Source organism: Microcebus murinus, chromosome 6 (genome assembly GCF_040939455.1).
Source record: "Microcebus murinus isolate Inina chromosome 6, M.murinus_Inina_mat1.0, whole genome shotgun sequence".
Classification (NCBI taxonomy): Eukaryota; Metazoa; Chordata; class Mammalia; order Primates; family Cheirogaleidae; genus Microcebus; species Microcebus murinus.
Window position 1 is genome coordinate 90159459 of NC_134109.1, and position 18032 is coordinate 90177490.

The 18032-nt window shown below is 50.7% G+C and overlaps 1 protein-coding gene across 1 annotated transcript in view; it reads right to left on the minus strand.

The window, feature by feature from the left end:
• The window catches only part of ONECUT1 (one cut homeobox 1), a 38154-nt gene extending 20996 nt beyond the window's left edge, over nucleotides 1–17158 (minus strand). Inside the window, exon 1 of the mRNA XM_012748167.2 lies at nucleotides 15791–17158. Coding sequence (XP_012603621.1) covers nucleotides 15791–16895 — 1105 coding nt within the window. The 5' untranslated portion in view covers nucleotides 16896–17158. The remainder of the gene's footprint in view (nucleotides 1–15790) is intronic.
• Between the last annotated feature and the right edge of the window lie 874 nt (nucleotides 17159–18032).

An 18032-nucleotide genomic window follows, 5' to 3' on the forward strand; every position in this document is an offset into this window, starting at 1 on the left:
CTGTGCTACTTCTCTTTAATTTCATCACTAAGATAATTGTGCTGGACAGCACCTTCTAGGGTGGCGCTTATTAGGCAAAAGAATTAAAAGCAGCAAGAGCCATTCACTATTTCCCCTACAAAGTTATCTTTTGGGAGATATTAATAGAAGAGGTCCTTGATTATAATGAAAGATGGATGCATTTATGCACACATACACACTCACACATGCTCATACACTTGAAAAGCCATGGACTCTCTCTGAAGACGACACAAGAAACTGGTAACCGGTTTCCTCTAGGGGAGGGGGACTAGGTAACCAGGGAATAAGTTGGGAGGAAAACATGGTTTTCTCTGTATACATTTTTTTTTTTTTTTTGAGACAGAGTCTCGCTTGTTGCGCAGGCTAGAGTGAGTGCCGTGGCGTCAGCCTAGCTCACAGCAACCTCAAACTCCTGGGCTCAAGCGATCCTCCTGCCTCAGCCTCCCGAGTAGCTGGGACTACAGGCATGCGCCACCATGCCTGGCTAATTATATATATATATATATATATATATATATATATTAGTTGGCCAATTAATTTCGTTCTATTTATAGTAGAGTAGGGGTCTCGCTCTTGCTCAGGCTGGTTTCGAACTCCTGACCTCGAGCAATCCGACCGCCTCGGCCTCCCAGAGTGCTAGGATTACAGGTGTGAGCCACCGTGCCCGGCCTCTGTATACATTTTTATGCTGTTCAACTTTAAAAAAGTGATTTACATGTAGTATATACTAAAAAATAAACATTTATTAATGAAAAACAATTCTTAGGCCCAGGATGGTGGCTCATGTTTGTAATCCTAGTGCTTTGGGGAAGCCGAGGTGGGAGGATGGCTTAAGGCCAGGAGTTTGAGACCTTGTCTCTATAAAAAATAGAAAAATTAGCTGGGCATGGTGGCATGTGCCTACCTACATACCTGGAGTCCCAGGGACTACTCAGGAGACAGAGGCAGGAGGATCTCTTCAGCCCAAGAGTTTGAGGTTGCAGTGGACTATGATGACTCCACTGCACCCTAGCCTGGGCAGCAGTGAGACCCTCTCTCAAACGAAACAAAACAAAACAAAACAAAACAAAACAAAACAAAACATGGCTGGGAGCAGCAACTCATGCCTGTAATCCTAGCACTTTGGGAGGCTGAGGAGGGAAGATTGCTTGAGCCCAGGAGTTTGAGAACAATCTGAGCAAGAGTGAGACCCTAGCTCTACTAAAAATAGAAACATTATCTGGGCATGGTGTCATGTGCCTGTAGTCCCAGCTATTCAGGAGGCTGAGGCAGGAGGATCACTCAAGCCCAGAAGTTTGAAGTTGCTGTGAGCTATGATGATGTCACTGCACTTCAGGCAGGGCAACAGAGTGGGTATCTGTCTCAAAAACCAAAAACAAAACCTACCAAATTTCATTCTTAAAATTTGGTGCTCATGGGGCAACTGTGAAAACTAGATTAGAGAAAAGCAAAATTTGCTTTCTTATGACAATACGCTTGCCTTTAAAAATCTGTGACTCGAACCAAGACTTGCCAGCACTTGCCTGCCCTGCCAGCAGGTCTGTGCCTGTACCTCCTCTCCTGTTGTCTTCGAGTATAGACAGAAGGCTCCGGAGCTCCCATTACTGGGGGTTACTTTTGTTTCTCTAACAGCAGGGTTGGATTTGGGCCAACCCTTTCCACCGGCTCTTCAGGGCTCCTGTGTGCCCAGCTGCAGGTGGCTGACTGGCATGTGAGTGACCATCCCTGCCCACCAACATGCGGAAGTGAAAACTGGACCCGAAGGAGTGAACGCACAGTCTTCGTTTCATTTGCATCGTGCTCACATCATGTCTCTCCCAGTGACACGTGCCAGTGAGGCAGAGACAACCTCCCTGACTTGACATCACAAATCTGTACAGTGGCCAAAGAGCCCACCTATCTTAAGAATATGTTTGAGGCTGGGTGAGGTGGATCACGCCTGTAATCCTAGCACTCTGGGAGGCCGAGGTGGGCGGATTGCTCGAGGTCAGGAGTTCAAAACCAGCCTGAGCAAGAGCGAGACCCCGTCTCTACTCTAAATAGAAAGAAATTAATTGGCCAACTAACATATATACAAAAAATTAGCCGGGCATGGTGGCACATGCCTGTAGTCCCAGCTACTTGGGAGGCTGAGGCAGGAGGATCTCTTGAGGCCAGGAGTTTGAGGTTGCTGTGAGCTAGGCTGACGCCACGGCACTCACTCTAGCCTGGGCAACAAAGTGAGACTCTGCCTCAAAAAAAAAAAAAAAAAAAAGAATATGTTTGAGAGGGTGGGTTAACCTGAAACATCCATCTTTATATTTATATCGACACAGCCACTCTGTGGTTAACGGTATATCCAACCACCAAGCTTCCCATGCCAGAGCCACAAGAGCCTGTTCCACTTGCATTTCCACTCCCTACTATGTCTGCTCGACTTTAGAAATAGCTCTCAAATTTTGCCCACCCATTTTCTCCACCTTTGCTGACAATGGCATATAATCAGACCCTCATAATCTAAAACCACTCCCAGGTAGTGTCCTGCTACTTCTCCTCCCATCATCTCCCACTCCAGCAGGATTTCAAAAGCACAAATCTGCCCATTTCATTCCATGACAGGTCACAGGTCCCTTTGGCCTGCACAAACACACAGGGTCCTTTGCCATCTCTTTTCAGTCTTCTTTCCAGTTTCCTTTCCTGCTTCCACAGAACCTTATTCCTGCCTAGCGCTTCCTCCCTGCGAGCCTCCAGGACAGGACATATCACTCCTGTCTCGTGCCCCAGTAGTCAGCCTGGTGCCTGGCACATGGGAGGCACCCAATCAGTGTTTGGGCAAATGGCAGAAAATGGACCTTGTGGATGATGTAATATGGCCCTCAGTGGTGCTTCTCAGACTGGAATGTACACAAGAATCTCCTGGGGATCTTGTTGAAATGCAGATTCAGATTCGGTAGCCCTGCATTTCTTACAAGGTCCCAGGTGTGGTCAAGTGCTGCTCATTTTGAGTAGTAAGGCCCTTTGGAAGAGTAATAATTTTTTTTTTTTTTTTGAGACAGAGTCTTGCTTTGTTGCCCAGGCTAGAGTGAGTGCTGTGGTGTCAGCCTAGCTCACTGCAACTTGAAACTCCTGAGCTCTAGCAATCCTGCTGCCTCAGCCTCCCAAGTAGCTGGGACTACAGGCATGCACCACCATGCCTGGCTAATTTTTTCTATATTTTTATTAGTTGGCCAATTAATTTCTTTTTATTTAGAGTAGAGACGGGGTCTCACTCTTGCTCAGGCTGTTTTCGAACTCCTGACCTCCAGCAATCTGCCCGCCTCGGCCTCCCAGAGTGCTAGGATTAGAGGCGTGAGCCACCATGCCCGGCCCAGTAATAATTTTTTTATATGAAGGATCAGATAGAATCAATTATTCCTACAGGGGTCTTGAATTTTTGAGTGAACATTTGATTTTGAAAAGATCAAAAGAAGTCCAAGATTTTATACACACACACACAGAGTAGGATATGGAGCTATAGATTATTCCAGAAATAAGAATAAGATAAATAAATGAAGGGGCAAAAATAAAAGGTCTGTTGCCTTTAAGAATACTAACATCCTTATTCTGAGTTTGGAGTTATGTTAGAATCACCTGGGAAGCTTTTAAACAATACGTATTCTTCCTCCCTACCTCTCCCCACCAATCTGATTTGCGCTCCTAGAGGAATATGAATCCCTCTGCCCACAGCTCCCAACACTGAAAACCACAGCCTTGGAGAATGCTTTTGTTATTGATGGGAATGCATTGTATCACTCAGCTGTGCTGGGAAAGAAATGAGCTTTCAGCCTTATAGTAATTCATAATCCAAGAAATCTGCAAAGGGATTTTAGCCAGGGCCTCCACATTCTGTTGTTCTCTCTGCCTGGAGAAACCTCTTCCTCCATTTGCCATTCAAGTTCTACTCATCCTCCACATCCTCAAGATGTGCCTTCATCACACCCTGAACTTCTCCTTCTTAGAACACACACACAACAGATGTATGGGAACAACTATTTGTCTCTTTTTCCTGCTAGACTATGAGTTCCAAAGGTCAGGTGTATTGTACACGCCATTCCCAGTCCTGAGCACAGAACCTGCGATAGCAGGTGCTCAGATGAATGAAAAAATTAACTCTTCTTTCCATATTTAGTGAAATTTCTTCTTTTACCTCTTATATGCTGTGCTAGACTAGCTGAATATAATTCCTATGAAAGCTGACATTTCGTTCAGGGCTTGGACCTTCTTAAATGATAACACAAAATTTCTTGGGGTTGGTTTGGTCCAAATTGTTTGGCTTGGGCAACTAGATAAATGCAATCTCTTCCTCCTCAACGTTAAAATTAAATAATAATTACTTTCAAAAAATATGTATCATATATGTAAGATATATATGCACAATAACAAAATGAATACCTATGAATCCACTATCCAACAAAAGAACTACCTGCTTTGTGAAGGGTGTTCTCTCTTCTGAAATCCCTGCCTTCCCTTCCAGCGATAACCACTCTCCTGAATTAGTGTTTATCATTCATTTGTTTCTTAAAAAATAGTTGTTTTTTTTTTTTTTAGATGCAAAGTTCTTGCTCTATCACCCAGGCTGGAGTTCAGTGGTGTGATCATAGCTTACTGTAGCTGGGGCTCAATGTCATCCTCTTGTCTCAGACTCCTAAGTAGTTGGGATTATAGATATGAGCTACCATGTCCTAAAAAAATAGTGTTTTTTTTTAAAACTTACCACATATGTATTCATTTCTAAACAATAAGTTGTTTGGCATTGCTTGATTTTGAGCTTTATGAAAATGATATTGTTCTGCTTTGATCTTCTATATCTTGCTATTTTTGTAAAAAAAGAAAAAATTCAACATTATTCCTTTTCCCCCCTGTCTATTCTAGTTTGTCTTATTTCTTTATTTTTCCCCCAACACTATTCCTAAAGCTCATCTATGTTGTTGTGTATAGCTCTTGCTCATTTGTTTTCATCACAGTATACTATTGCCTTATATGAGCCCATCATGACTTATTTATGCATTCCTCATCAGTGGACATTTAGGCTCTTTCTGGGTTTTTTTGCACTTGGGAACAATGCTGCTATGAACAGTCTTGTCATGTCTCTAGGAACATTTGTGAATTTGTCTAGAATATGTACCAAAGAGTAGAACTGCTAGATGTGTGTAGGTCCGGGGTTATAAGATGGTGCCAAGTTATTTTTTGTAGCAAAGGTGCCAATCTACATTCTTTCCCACCAGCCATGTATAAGAGTTCCTGATAATATGTATCCTAGCCAACATGGACAATGGAATCTCAAACTATAGCACTTTTGTGCCAAAAGGCATGCTCCTAACTGGGTGGGCTATTTCCTCTTGACCACCTGACAAGAGAGCCTGGCCTGACACTCTGCCTAAGAGACTGGCCTCCTGAACCCTACACCTTGTTGAATCTTGATATTGGGAAGAGTACTAAATTGAGATAAGAGACCAGGATTCCAACTGGGCTTTGCTATGGATATACAGTCATCACAGCAGACAGTAAAACATAGAATGTGGGACCTGGAAGGGACCCTAAGGCCAAATCCTTCATTCTACATTTAAGGAGACTGAGGCCCAAAAAAGGTTAAATTACTTGACAAGGTCCAAGAGCTAATTACTGCAAGAACCTTTCTCCAGGGCACTTGATTCTTTTTTATTTTTTTCTTTCTGGAATTTCTGGGGAGACCATTTGAAAAGGGAGAACAAATGTCACTTTAAATAGGGATGTTTAACTCAGATTTCTGCCTGAGGGTAAAATTTAGGTCTCTTTTAGCCCAGATGAAATGGTCTCCAGAGTATTTTTTTTAGTAATTTAAGATGGTATAACATGATCCATAAAATTAATAATGACTCTATAAATATTCAAATAACTGACCAATTTGTTTTTAAAAGGTAGTTGCTCCACTGATGTTAACCAATGAATTTGATAACTTTAGCTTCTTCGCTTATGAAGTAAACAGGGGTAATATTATTCAATGAAATAAATAGGGGAAAGATACATTCCCCACAATTATGGTTTCAATATGCAAATTCAACTGTACTAAAAGACACTAGTCTCCTGGGGAAAATAATTCTTAATTATCCGACTGATCATTCTTGTCCCTGGATCATCCCCCCCAAGAAAATGTTAGGCACCTCCTTTAAAAACCATTCTTGTAAGGAAGGAAAACTTTAAATTCATTAAGTTTAAAATTATCCTCCCCTTATGAGCACTCATAACTAAGAGATCCTAGGATTCTGGGAACTGTCTGTAGAGATTATGACAAAATAGCCTCAGTGACTTGTTGGTTTATAATCTAAGATGGCTTTACATGTGAATGTGACGCTGATGTGGAGCAAAGAAAGGTAATTGCTGCGCAAGTGCAGAATGTGGAAAAACATTGAGAAGAGACCAATTTGGAGCAGGGGTACTTAGTGCTCTTCAGAGCATGCATAATAATCAAATGCAGCATAATCCTGTGCAAAGGACTGTCCCCACCCAGCAGAAGCAGTCAAGGTGGAAATGGGGAGGGAGAGAAGGACTGCTTAATAACAGGAAGGGTGTTCCTGTCAAGAAAAGTGGCTTCTAGGCTGGGCGTGGTGGCTCACGTCTGTAATCCTAGCACTTTGGAAGGCCAAGTCGAGTCAGGTGAATCACTTAAGATCAGGAGTTCGAAACCAGCCTGAGCAAGAGCGAGACCCCGTCTCTACTAAAAAATAGAAAGAAATTAATTGGCCAACTAAAATATATATATAGCCAGGCACGGTGGCTCACGCCTATAATCCTAGCTCTCTGGGAGGCTGAGGCGGTCGGGTCATTTGAGCTCAAGAGTTCGAAACCAACCTGAGCAAGAGCAAGACCCTGTCTCTACTATAAATAGAAAGAAATTAATTGGCCAACTAATATATATATATATATATAAAATTAGCCAGGCATGGTGGTGCATGCCTGTAGTCCCAGCTACTCGGGAGGCTGAGGCAGAAGGATTGCTTGAGCCCAGGAGTTTGAGGTTGCTGTGAGCCAGGCTGACACCATGACACTCACTCTAGCCTGGGCAACAAAGTGAGACTCTGTTTCAAGAAAAAAAAAAAAAAAAATATATATATATATATATATATATATATATATATATATGAAGAAGAGTGAAAATTTTTCTTCTGGAGCTGTTTTCTTCAGGAATTGTCTTCCTCCTCACCCCTGCCTGGTTCCTCTCTACCCCAAGAATCCATTTACCATTTAAAAATATCTTTTGGTTTAACAATGTCTGCAGGCCCATAATAAAGGCTTTCTGTGAGGCATCCCTCTTTTAATGTCAGGAAAAAACTCAGGAGCTATTTGCTACTTTGGGGTGGGAGGCTTGGAGGGAAAAAAAACCCAAAAACCCACCAAGTCATTTTGCCCAGGAATGCTGACCAAACGGTACAGAGGTACTTCTGGTTCAAGTTTTCCTCCTAGCAGTCATTTTAATCAGCACTTCCCCTTTTTAATGAGCTTGTAGTGCCATTACATAATCACCCAGCTCCCTGGATTAATGATGAAAAGAGGAACTGATTTTTCCAGTCGCATCATTTGAAGTAAATGTTAACTTTCTTTCTGAGTCCTTAGTTAACCGCATTAGTGTGACAAATATGTCTTTGTCTAGCATAAGTAATTAGAATTTAATCACTTTAACTGCATCTTAATTACCCCAAATGAATTGAAAGGACATTTAATAGCAAAGATTAAATTGCCTTAATGAACGATTTTTGTGACTCCATCAATACTTGAGTCGCGTTTTAGCCACTCCTCTCACGCACTCCAGTCGCGGAACCTGCAGTGAGCGCAGAGGTCACTAGGTGGCGCGCTTCGCTCGTTTGTTTATTTAATTTCCCCCATTGATCCGTTTTAGAAGACAACACAGGAAAGAAAGCAAAAAGCACATAGTTTATTGTGCTCCTCCGATAACCTCTCTTTGGGACTATGAGATCATCACCAGATGCGAAAACGAAAGCAGTGATTCAGAAACTGTCGATTTTGAGTACCCCATGGCACATGCAAAGGAAGATGAGAAACACACGATGTCTGGAAATACGCAGCGTTTGACGACAGAAACTGTAAGCTGCCCTCCGGACAATTGCCAACAGATATACAGAGTTTTAGTCAACTTATTATTTTTTTAGTGCGGAGTCTTAAAATACGAGTAACAGGCAAGTTTTCCTCCTAGCAGGCAAGCTTTGAAATAGCAAGGCAGGCGCTGATGGGGAGCAAAGAAAGGTAATTGCTGTGCAAGTGCAGATCCGAACACCAAAGCCTGTAAGTATGGGAAGATCTGGGCCCCTGGGCCCTCCTCCAGGCACAGGTCCACAGCTAATGAGAGGGTTCCTGCTCATCAATAATTGTTTAAGTGAACAAAGGGATAAGTAAGGGAGACTTGGGTTCCACATCTAGCTATGGTACTGCCTTGCATTCCTTCTGGCTGCTTCTCCAAAAGAGAGTAATTAAAAACTCTCTTTTATAAGTCTTGAGTGTAAAAGAAATAAGTTTCCATAAGCAACTCTCTTTGAGAGTCCCAGAGGGAAGACCATTCTAATTCCAAGAACTTTATTATGCAGAGGCTTTCTAAATTGGGTGTTTGTGATGGTGAATCAGACATTGCCACATTCTGGGTCCACTGACCTGGTGGATCTGTACTGGCAATAGAAGCATGACGTGGAGGGTGAGAAGGTTCTGGGCTTTGAATTGGGAAAGCTGAGTTCAAGGCATCAGGGTTTTCCAACTGTGTTTTCACAAGTAATTATTTAACCTCACCAAAGAGAGCAATAGGGAAAATAATGGTAACTACCATATAGACTAGTGGTTCCCAAACTTTGCTCCAAATTAAAACCACCTCATTCAAATCCCAGTGTCTGAGTCATGCTCTATAGCAGTTACATTAGAATATCTGGGGTTGCAGCCAGGCATCAGCGTTTTTTTTTTAAAAGGTTTTTAAGTGATTTTTATCACTTAAAGATTTGGGAGCCATTGGCATAAATGGTGAGTATTAAATAAAAACATCCATGTGCCTACCACAGTACCTGACAAAGAGAATGTGCATAACAAACTCAAGTTCCTTCCTTATCAGTTGCTATGATAAATCTGATGGGTTGTACTTTAGAATCTAGTTATGCCCAGCTGTTACTAACATCTAAAAGGGATGTTTCTTCTAAAAAAAGAAGATGATTTCTAGAAGTGAATTTATTCCAATTTTATGATAATGCAACATCTTTTGGGAGGGACAAATTCTATGGCAAGACCTTGTGATAAATAACTTGCATATTTGTATCAAAATACTCAGATTGTCTTGTGATTGGTCTAGTCATCTAACCCAATCCTATCATCTCAGGAGGAAATTAAGCCTCATTAGTATTAACATACTTTTATTAAAATAAGAACCTGTGCAAACCTATTGATAGAAAGTAGGAATTCGTGATTGTACATTAAATTCATTCACATTAAAAGTAAGTTTTTCTTTTTACTGGACTCTATGACATTTTTCATTTGGAAATAATGTAGCTTTCCACTCTGGAAGGTGCTCATTCATCTTCTTTAAATAGAAACAGAATGAAAATAATATTTAATGAATATTTGTTGAATACTTTTCTCCAGCATTATAAGAGATGATGTATCCTCTTACAACCATAACTTCAGTAAGATCCTCCTTCTATTGCTACCCTGGGTTGGGGGCCATTCAGTTTTACCAATTCCACCAAGAGTGTGAAAATCCTGCTTGTTTTAATGGGGACTGAAATGAAACTAGTCATTTCTCATTCAACCCATCAAAGCTCCTTGGTTGATTTAAAATATCAAGTTGATGTTTAAATATTCCAATATATGGAGTTTACGAAGAACACCAAGCCCTGACACTTGAGAGACAGACAGCTTCTAACTAGGAAGCTGAGGAGCAAGATTCCTGAGTCTTTTATTTAATTAACCACCTTCATTAGATGTCAGGATTTTCTTTCTTACAAGGGAATCAGGAATAAATTTTACCGATATGCTCTGCAGGAACTATTTCTTCTGATAACTTTGGGTAGCACCATCCGATTAGCTGAATTTGCCATGAATGTGGAAATGATGACATCAAAACAGCTCGTGTAACAACCTCCTTAAAGACCTCGTAGATTAGAGATGACTATGGATTTTCCCCAGCGCGGATCAAAGGGACTGAATTGAACGTTTTAGCTTAATGATCCAACCCCTGTCACACCCACAGGGACGCGAATTCCGACTCTATAAGCAGGTGTGCACGTGCACTCAGACGCACACACAAGGCTGCCGTGGAGGGACGAAAAGATCAACTACCTGATCGACTCGGATAGGTTTGATCTTTTCGGTTACTTGACTATGCCAGTGTATATTCCTGGCGGGGCCTCGCACCCCAATAAACTTCGGAGTCATTAGCTGTCAATTTTTGTTTTCTCTACGGCTTTCCAAAGACATCCTCGCGGCCTTCCCAGGGTGGAGGGAAACTGGACCAGGCGGCAGGGCGGCGGGGCCCTGTCCAGGGTCCTGACGCCGCCCCAGGGCTCTGGGCTGGTCTGCTTCGGAACGCCCTTTCGCCCACCCCACACGACGCGGAAACAAAGACTTCCAAGCTCAAGGCCCCAGTGCTGCCTCCTTGACTCCGGGTCAGTTTGCTGGTAGAGGAAACAACAAAACAAAGGAATCGTCAATCCGTCAACCCCCGGGGACTCTATCTTTCAGCCTCAGCCTCTGACTCCAGACCGCCAGGGTCACCTTCGCTACTCTGATCCCGCTTTTCTCAAATAAAAACATGCCAACAATAGCATAATTCGGATAGAAAATCCAAACACTCATCTCGTTTGGGGAGGTTAGAGTTGGGGGGGGGTGTACTTTGGCGAATGGCAATTTTGTCACTGTTGGGGGCCTCGATACAGCCACTAGATATCCTTCCCTTCCTCCTTCACACCCTCTCCTATCAGAAAGAGTTATTGTTTTGAAAGTCACTAGGACAACGATATTCCAAATACAAAGACGCAGTGAGCATCTGTTTCCGCAGCGGGGTCAATCACCGACGCCCGCTCCGCGCCTGGCCGCAGAGGCCCGCAGGGGGCGCACGCGGCTCCCGCAGCAAGGCCAGGCCTGGTGCTCTAAGAAGGGGAGCCCACATGCAGGGAGTGAGGGAGCCCACAGGGCTCGAAGCTTCAAGATAAAGAAAGACGCACCCTGGGCTTTGGGTGGCTTAGCTGCTACAATACAACTGCGCTATTGTTGCCGCTGTCCGTCCCAAACGTCATTTGCAAGCGGAGAGGGCGGGCTGGGTCTCTAGTGACCACTGTGCCCTGTGCCTGGCGGGTCGTTGCGGCTACAGGGGCCGCTCTCGGATGCTTCCAAAGCGATCGGGGCTGCGGCCGCTGGCGGAATAGCCACATTGTCTCTGGCAGGCGTCCTCGCTGCGCTGACACCAACGTCGCCACACAATAGCCATCAGGACTCCTCAAGCCCCCCAAGCAGGTGTCCCCCCCTCCCAGTCAATCCCATACTCATCCCCCCTCCCATCCCACACTCATACTAGCGGCCCCAGTCTCCGCCACACGCACACTTCTTCATGCCATGCGCACCTTCGTCTCCCCGCTGAGGTGTGTGCTTACTGCAGAGGAAACTATTGTCCCACTCCCTCGAGGGGACAGAGACAGGCTGTGAGAAAGGCGTCATGAGGAGCCTTCCTGGTGACTGTCTCCAAGAGCGAGACCTTTTGGTTTTGAAATCAGCTGGTGACTGTGTGAGGGTCCCCAGTCGGCTACCCTCGACGCATTGCCACCCTTCGCCCTGGGCGGGCTCTGGAACTCCTCAGTTTCCGCCTGACAACCGGCTGTCCCCCGAGCACGCTGGGAGGAGGCCATGCAAAGCCTTCGGAGAAGGCGCTCCCCGCGGGCAGCCCCCCTTGTCCCTGGGCTTGGAGGTGACACGGTCGGTCGCGCCCCGCCAGCCCTTTGTTCACGCCGCAGCCGGCTGGGAGCAGCTGCGCTGCTGGAGACCCGCGGCGCTGAGACGCGAAGCGCTAGGAAACCACTGAGCTTGACGCCTTCTCCCCCTACTCTTGGGCCCAGAAACCCTTCCAGCTTCCGAGTCCCACACGCCCAGCCCTGGCTTCCCTCCCTGCCCAGGAGTCTTGGAAGATTGAACTGCGTTTCCCAAGGCCCAGCATCGCACTCCTGCCTGGCTCCTGCGGCCCAGGGAAGTGAGGGGACAGTAGAAATGTCACCCCTGGGATAAATATTAACAAAAAAGTAAATGGACTTGTGTGGGGGCCAGTTATCAATCAACCAGGTTGCAAGGCCACTCAGGGCAAACATGGCCCAGGTTGGGCCGGGTGAGACTTTCTCATGGCCGCCTTCCGACGGAACCCCCCCAACCCTCCGGGCTCAGGTCCTCCCCCCAGTCGTTCTGGGGCAAATATGGGACAGGAAGAGCGTGCAGTTCTGGGTGCTGGTGGCCAGGCCCACTCTCCTGCGTTTGAAGGTTTCCTGGTCTCCAAAGCGGGCAGAGTCGGAGTGGCCCAGCACCCACCCCCGCCCAAACCTCTGGCCTGCGCGCCGCTGCCTCTAGGGTCTGCGGTGCTGTGCCCACTGGTGGGTGTGTGTCGCTGCCTTTTCCCGCGCTGGCAGCTTGTGGCCGAAGCCTTCTGGAATCTTTAATTGGTAACTAATCTCCCATCTTGATAGGCGCCCACGTCAGAGACGCAGGACCGACCCATCAGCCCACCCCACCCGGGACGACACGTGGCGGGAACCCTGTCGCGCTGCGTTTTAATGGGGCAGCAGCAAGTATTACATTGAGGGAACATATATTGATTTTTTTTAAAGGTAGTTAATTTGGTGAGAATTTCCTCCTGTCGTCAGTCCTCCACCAGCCGCTGTAATTTCGTGACCCGGAGACGCCTCCCCAAACACACTGCCACGTGCGGAGGGTTTCGACCCTCTGCAACAAGCTGCGCTGGACTCGGGGCTCAGAGAGGGGCGTGGGGAAGTCACCCTCCCACTGCGGAGCTAAGGAACCCAGCTCGGTGCGCCCTGGCCTAGGAGGGTGGTTGGGACGAGAATGGGGGAGGGTCTCTGGGCACACCCTCGAGCAAAGCTGCAAGGGCACCTCCGCATGTGGGAGCTGGCGGTGAGGGGCAGGCACTAACGTCCCCCAGCCGGCCGAGGCGCCCTGCAATCCGTTTTAAGGCTCCTGCACTCAGGGCTTGCTAGAGGTTATTTGGAGGGTTCAGAAAACGATGACACTTTTCTTTTTAAAAAATGTTAACGAGACGGGTTGTTGTTCTTCAGTGACTTAAAATTAGATATCGGCTTTTGCCGCTTGGACTGGATTGCTCCAGATTCCATGCAGGAGGCCCTCCCGGACCAGCGGAGCCCTCCCTACCACTCCTTTAAGTTGAAACAGAAATGGAAGTGACACGCTTCATCCAGGTCTCAGGACGCGGGGTTCTCTCGGTACTTGGCGCCAAATGCCTGTCCTGCTGGCCTCTGATTTTCCACTTTTTCGAGGGAAAGGCGTGCGCTGGGGGCCGAGGGCTGCAGGGCTCTCCATAGGCTGCTGGGTGCGCAGGCAGGGTCTCTTTGATGACCTCCTGGGTCCTTTGAGCACCTGCCGGGCACCGGTCCGCGCCTCCAGGGCGCGTGTCCCAGCACTTAGGCCCCCTCCCCCGCCACAGTGGCCTCCCGGAGCTCCGCTCTCCACGCTCCGAGGTCAGAGGGTGTTTGCGCCGGCAGGTTTCCGAACATCCGGGTCGTCTTTTAACAAAACGTGTCAGTCTGTCCTTCCGGGAAGCGACAAGAGGCAGTGGAGGGAGGAGGGTCACTGAAGTCCGGAGCAGCGCAGTCACAGGGTGTGCGTGGGGGAACCGAGCTTTCCGGGAGGGGTACCCTTCTCCATTTCCACCTTCTCCCCACATTCCCACGTGCCACTCGCTGGCCTCCGCGGTCGCTGCCTGGGTAAATGGCCCTGAAGCCGGCTCTGGGCCGGCGTGGGGAGTGTGAAAAGGCACTACCTTGGGCATCCGCAGACCTGAGCCGTCAGGGCGAGCTGCAGCCCCCTGGCCCGCCCCCTCCGGCACCTCAGCTACCCGCAGGGTCCCGGTGAGCCCACGGGGGGCGATATGGTACCGGCGGCACAGGGCAGTGAAAACGCGGGGACTTGGGATTTGCGGGGTCACACAGTCAGCATCACCCCTCCCTCTCCTGTCTTCCTACCCGCGCCTCGCCTGGCTCCCGGGCTCGGGCGGCAGGAGCCTGCGTGAGCACTTTGCTTGGAGCGAACCGGCGCGGGGAAACCTGGCAGGGCAGAGGCTCAGCCAGCTCAGCGCTCGGACCCGGACCCAGGGAACGCTTGGGGTCGCTCCGGGGCTCGAATCGCAGGCTCAGGGGCACCTGCCACCCCCCAGCTTCTCATTGGCAGGGACGAGGTGGGGGAGGGGGCTTCGGCCTCACGCTTTGATTTTAGTCTGTGAAACGGCTCAGTGCCCCCGGCTCAGAGCGGATTGACTGTCTCCCGTTCTCCAGGGACGAATTAATGGAGAACGATGAGTTAATTAACAAACCCTCATTCCGGCTTTTACCTTTTCTCTTCGCTAAGGCTCAAGCCTGGGCGTCGGGCTGCGATGGGGGTTGAGGGAGGCACCGACCCAGTAGTCCATCGACTTAGCAACCGCCGCCCGGGTCTCATCAAATCCAGCCCGCCCTCGGCTGTCCTTAGCTCTGCCTCCCCGTATGTCCTTTGCCTTGGGGTGGCCGAATTCGCCTGAAATCCCGAATGGGGTTCGGGCTGGGCTCAGCTGTCCCCTCGGCCTATCGGCCGTCTGGGGCAGCCAGGCGTGGCGCTTGAGCAGCGAGCGCCGCGGGGACCTTGCGGCTCCGCTCGGAAACCCCCGCGGCTCGGGGGTTCGGGCCCGGGATATCTCTGCTCACAGACTTGGGGGGTCATATACACACTTCCACCTGGCTGCACAGGGATTCAGGCGAACATCACTTACAGGATTAATAAGACGAAACGCAATGTCCTGAGAGAGTCGGCCGCGAAGGCAGACCCTGGGCTGGGCCAACGCTCTGCCGCTCCCCCCTGGCCCTCAGCACCGTCTGTGTGCCCCGCTCTCCACTGCCGGCTCCTCGCCCAGAATGCGCGCTAAGCTTACACCTTTCCCGCACCACACACCCACCGCCCAGCGGCTTCGGAACTCTTTGCCCGCACTCTTAGATTGCGAGTTCCCAAGCCTACCCAGCGCCAATAGAATGAGCGCGGGAGAGGGTCACCGCGGCCAGTTCAGCCGAACGGTGACTCAGGTCTCGCAGGCTCCAGCCCAGGGACGCGTATATGCCAGGGGCACCGGTTCCAGCTGTGCACAGTTCCACGCGCAAGTCGCCTCCCTCTTCCCAAACCTAGGGTGCTCAATTGAGAAGCGGCGCGCAGACCGTGTCTGGCCAGGTGCGGGATTTCTCTCAGCCTCTGGCTGCACCAGCTTCCAGAGCTGTCCCCAGCACAAACGCGCCCCGCAGTCGCCGAGGCCGCGCCGCTCAGCTCTTTGAGCCTTCCACAGCCCAATGCACTGAGCCCTGGAGAAGGCGATCAGCTCCCCGAGCGGTTTGCCCGCCCTTCTAAGCACAGGGACCCACTCCCCCCTACCTTGGGGAAGGAGGGCGAGATGAAGCGAGCCCAGCCCCCTCTCCTTCGGTCCCTTGGCTTCCGCGTCCCTTATCTCCCCTCGCGCCCAGCTCCTTGGCCGGCTCACCTGCTAAGCGGAGCGCTGACATGCGCTGGAACTCCGGCTCCTGCAGCCACTTCCACATCCTCCGGAAGGTTTCCCGGCCAGATTTGAGTTTGCTCCAGGGTTTGGGGTTGCGCAGCAGGTCCGAGAGGGTCCCCTGGGAGCGGCAGAGCACCCTCTGCGCGAAGATGGCCTGTGGGATGCTGTAGCGTTTGAGCTCGGTGGTGATACGCTGCGCCACCTCTTTGGTATTGATCTCTTCCATCTGCCCTGAATTACTTCCATTGCTGACCTGCGCGCCGGTCACCGAAGGGTTGGGCTCCCGGGCTGTGCTCAGCAGCTGCCCGTGGCCCTGAGCGTTCAGGTGGGCATGGGGGTGGTGCGGAGGAAGGCCGTTAATGGGCACCATGCCGGCCGAAGTGGGCGTGAGGTGCTGTTCTCCGTGGCGGCTGAGCATGGCCGGGTGGTGGGCTTCAAAGCCGTTGGGGGTGAGCATCTTGTCGGTGGGCATGGCGGCACCCGGGTGGGCATAGTGGGGGAGCCCTTGCTGGGAGTTGTGGATGCTGCCCAGACCGGAGCTGGAGAGGGGCGAGAGGCTCTGGCCCATGCCGGCCACGTCCTTGTGGTAGGGGGTATAGAGGTTATTCATGGAGGCCAGCCCGCGCTCGTCCCGCATGAGCGTGAAGCTACCGCTCACATTGCCCGCCAGGCGCTGGTGGTGGTGCGGGTGGTGGTGGTGGTGGTGGTGGTGGTGATGGTGGGGAAACTTGTCCGAGACTGTGGAGATGGGCGGCAGCGGCTGCAGAGGGGTTAAGGTGGTGTAGGTGGTGGGCATGCTCATACCTGGGGGAGTCTCGCAGGCCATGGTCATAGTGGGGTGCAGGGGGCCGGCCAGGCTGTGCTCGGGGGCCCGGTGGTGGTGGTGGTAATCGCCGCCGCCGCTGCCGCCGTCCAGCAGGGACGCCATGCCCATGGAGCGCGGGTGCGCCGGGGGCAGGTGGGTGCCGCGGTGCGCCACGGAACTGCGCGCGTGGGGGCTGCCGCCCAGCAGGTCGGCAGGGGCGGGCACCGGCTCATGGCTCACCCCGTGCAGCTCGCCGATCGCCTCCATAGTCAGCTGCGCGTTCATCGTGATCCTGGCGAGCGGGCGGCGGACACAACATCGATGTGGCCGGGCAGAGGCAGCGAGGGGCGCACGGAGTCCTGTCTTCACATTGGCTGCCGGCGACTGTTGCCTGCCTTCCTTCCTTCCTCTCACTGTGGGGCTCTGTCTCTCTGTCTCTGTCTCTCTCTCTCTTTCTGTGTGTGTGTCTCGCCTTCCCTCTTGCCCCCACCTTCCCCTCTGCGTCCTCGGCTTTTTTTTTTTTTTTAAATATTAATTTCCAAAAAGGATCCGCGCGGTTGGGAGAGCGCGGTGCCCCCAGCCCGCCCGCCCCCGGCCCCCTCTCGCCCCTCTCCTTAGAATTGTGCGGCCCTCGGCTCCCCTGACGCGGCCAGCGCGCCTGCCGCGGCTGCTGCCTGCCAGCGCCACTCGCCAGCTTGAGCCATGGCTCGGTTACTGTTGCAGACTCTGTGGCTGGGGTTCGGTCACCGCCGCTGCCGCCGCGGCCCGCCCTCACGCCCGCCGGGCGCAGCGCGCATGCGCGCAGTCCGGCCCCGCCCCCTCGGTCCCCGCGCGCCCGGCCCCTGACGTCCCCGTACAGATGAAGGAGGGGGTCCTGCGCCTTCCCCGCGGCGCCGGATGGCGGGGTAGCTGCGGGCACGGGCACGTGCGAAGGACTGGCACAGAGCGCGACCTGGGCCCGCCGCCGCAATCCCGGGGGACTCGCGCCCCGCTTGCCTCCCTTGCTTGGGTGGACTCTCTCCTCCCGGCGCCAGGATGCTCCTTCCCGGCTCACCTCCCAGCGCGCTGCGCTTGGAGAGCCATCGTCCGTCTCTCTCCAGTAGCTGCTTCCCGGCGCAGGTTGCCCGGGGAGCTGGGGACTGTGTCATTATCCCCTCCGCTCTGGCCCACTGAGCCTAATTTCCTGGAGGGCTGCTAGGAGTCCGCGCTTTCCCTACCTTTAAAATGCTCGGCCTATGGTGGGGGCGGGGGGCGACGCAAAGAGCCTCGAGGCCTGTGTCAGCTTGGCGGCTGTTGACTCGGCACCCTTCGTCCTCCCAGATACTAACTCATCTGCCACCCTTTCTCGTCCATGCCTTGAGGAGTGGAGCACTCTGTGCCAGGAGTCCCAATCCGGGCCATACCTCGCTGTGCCCCGCCGCC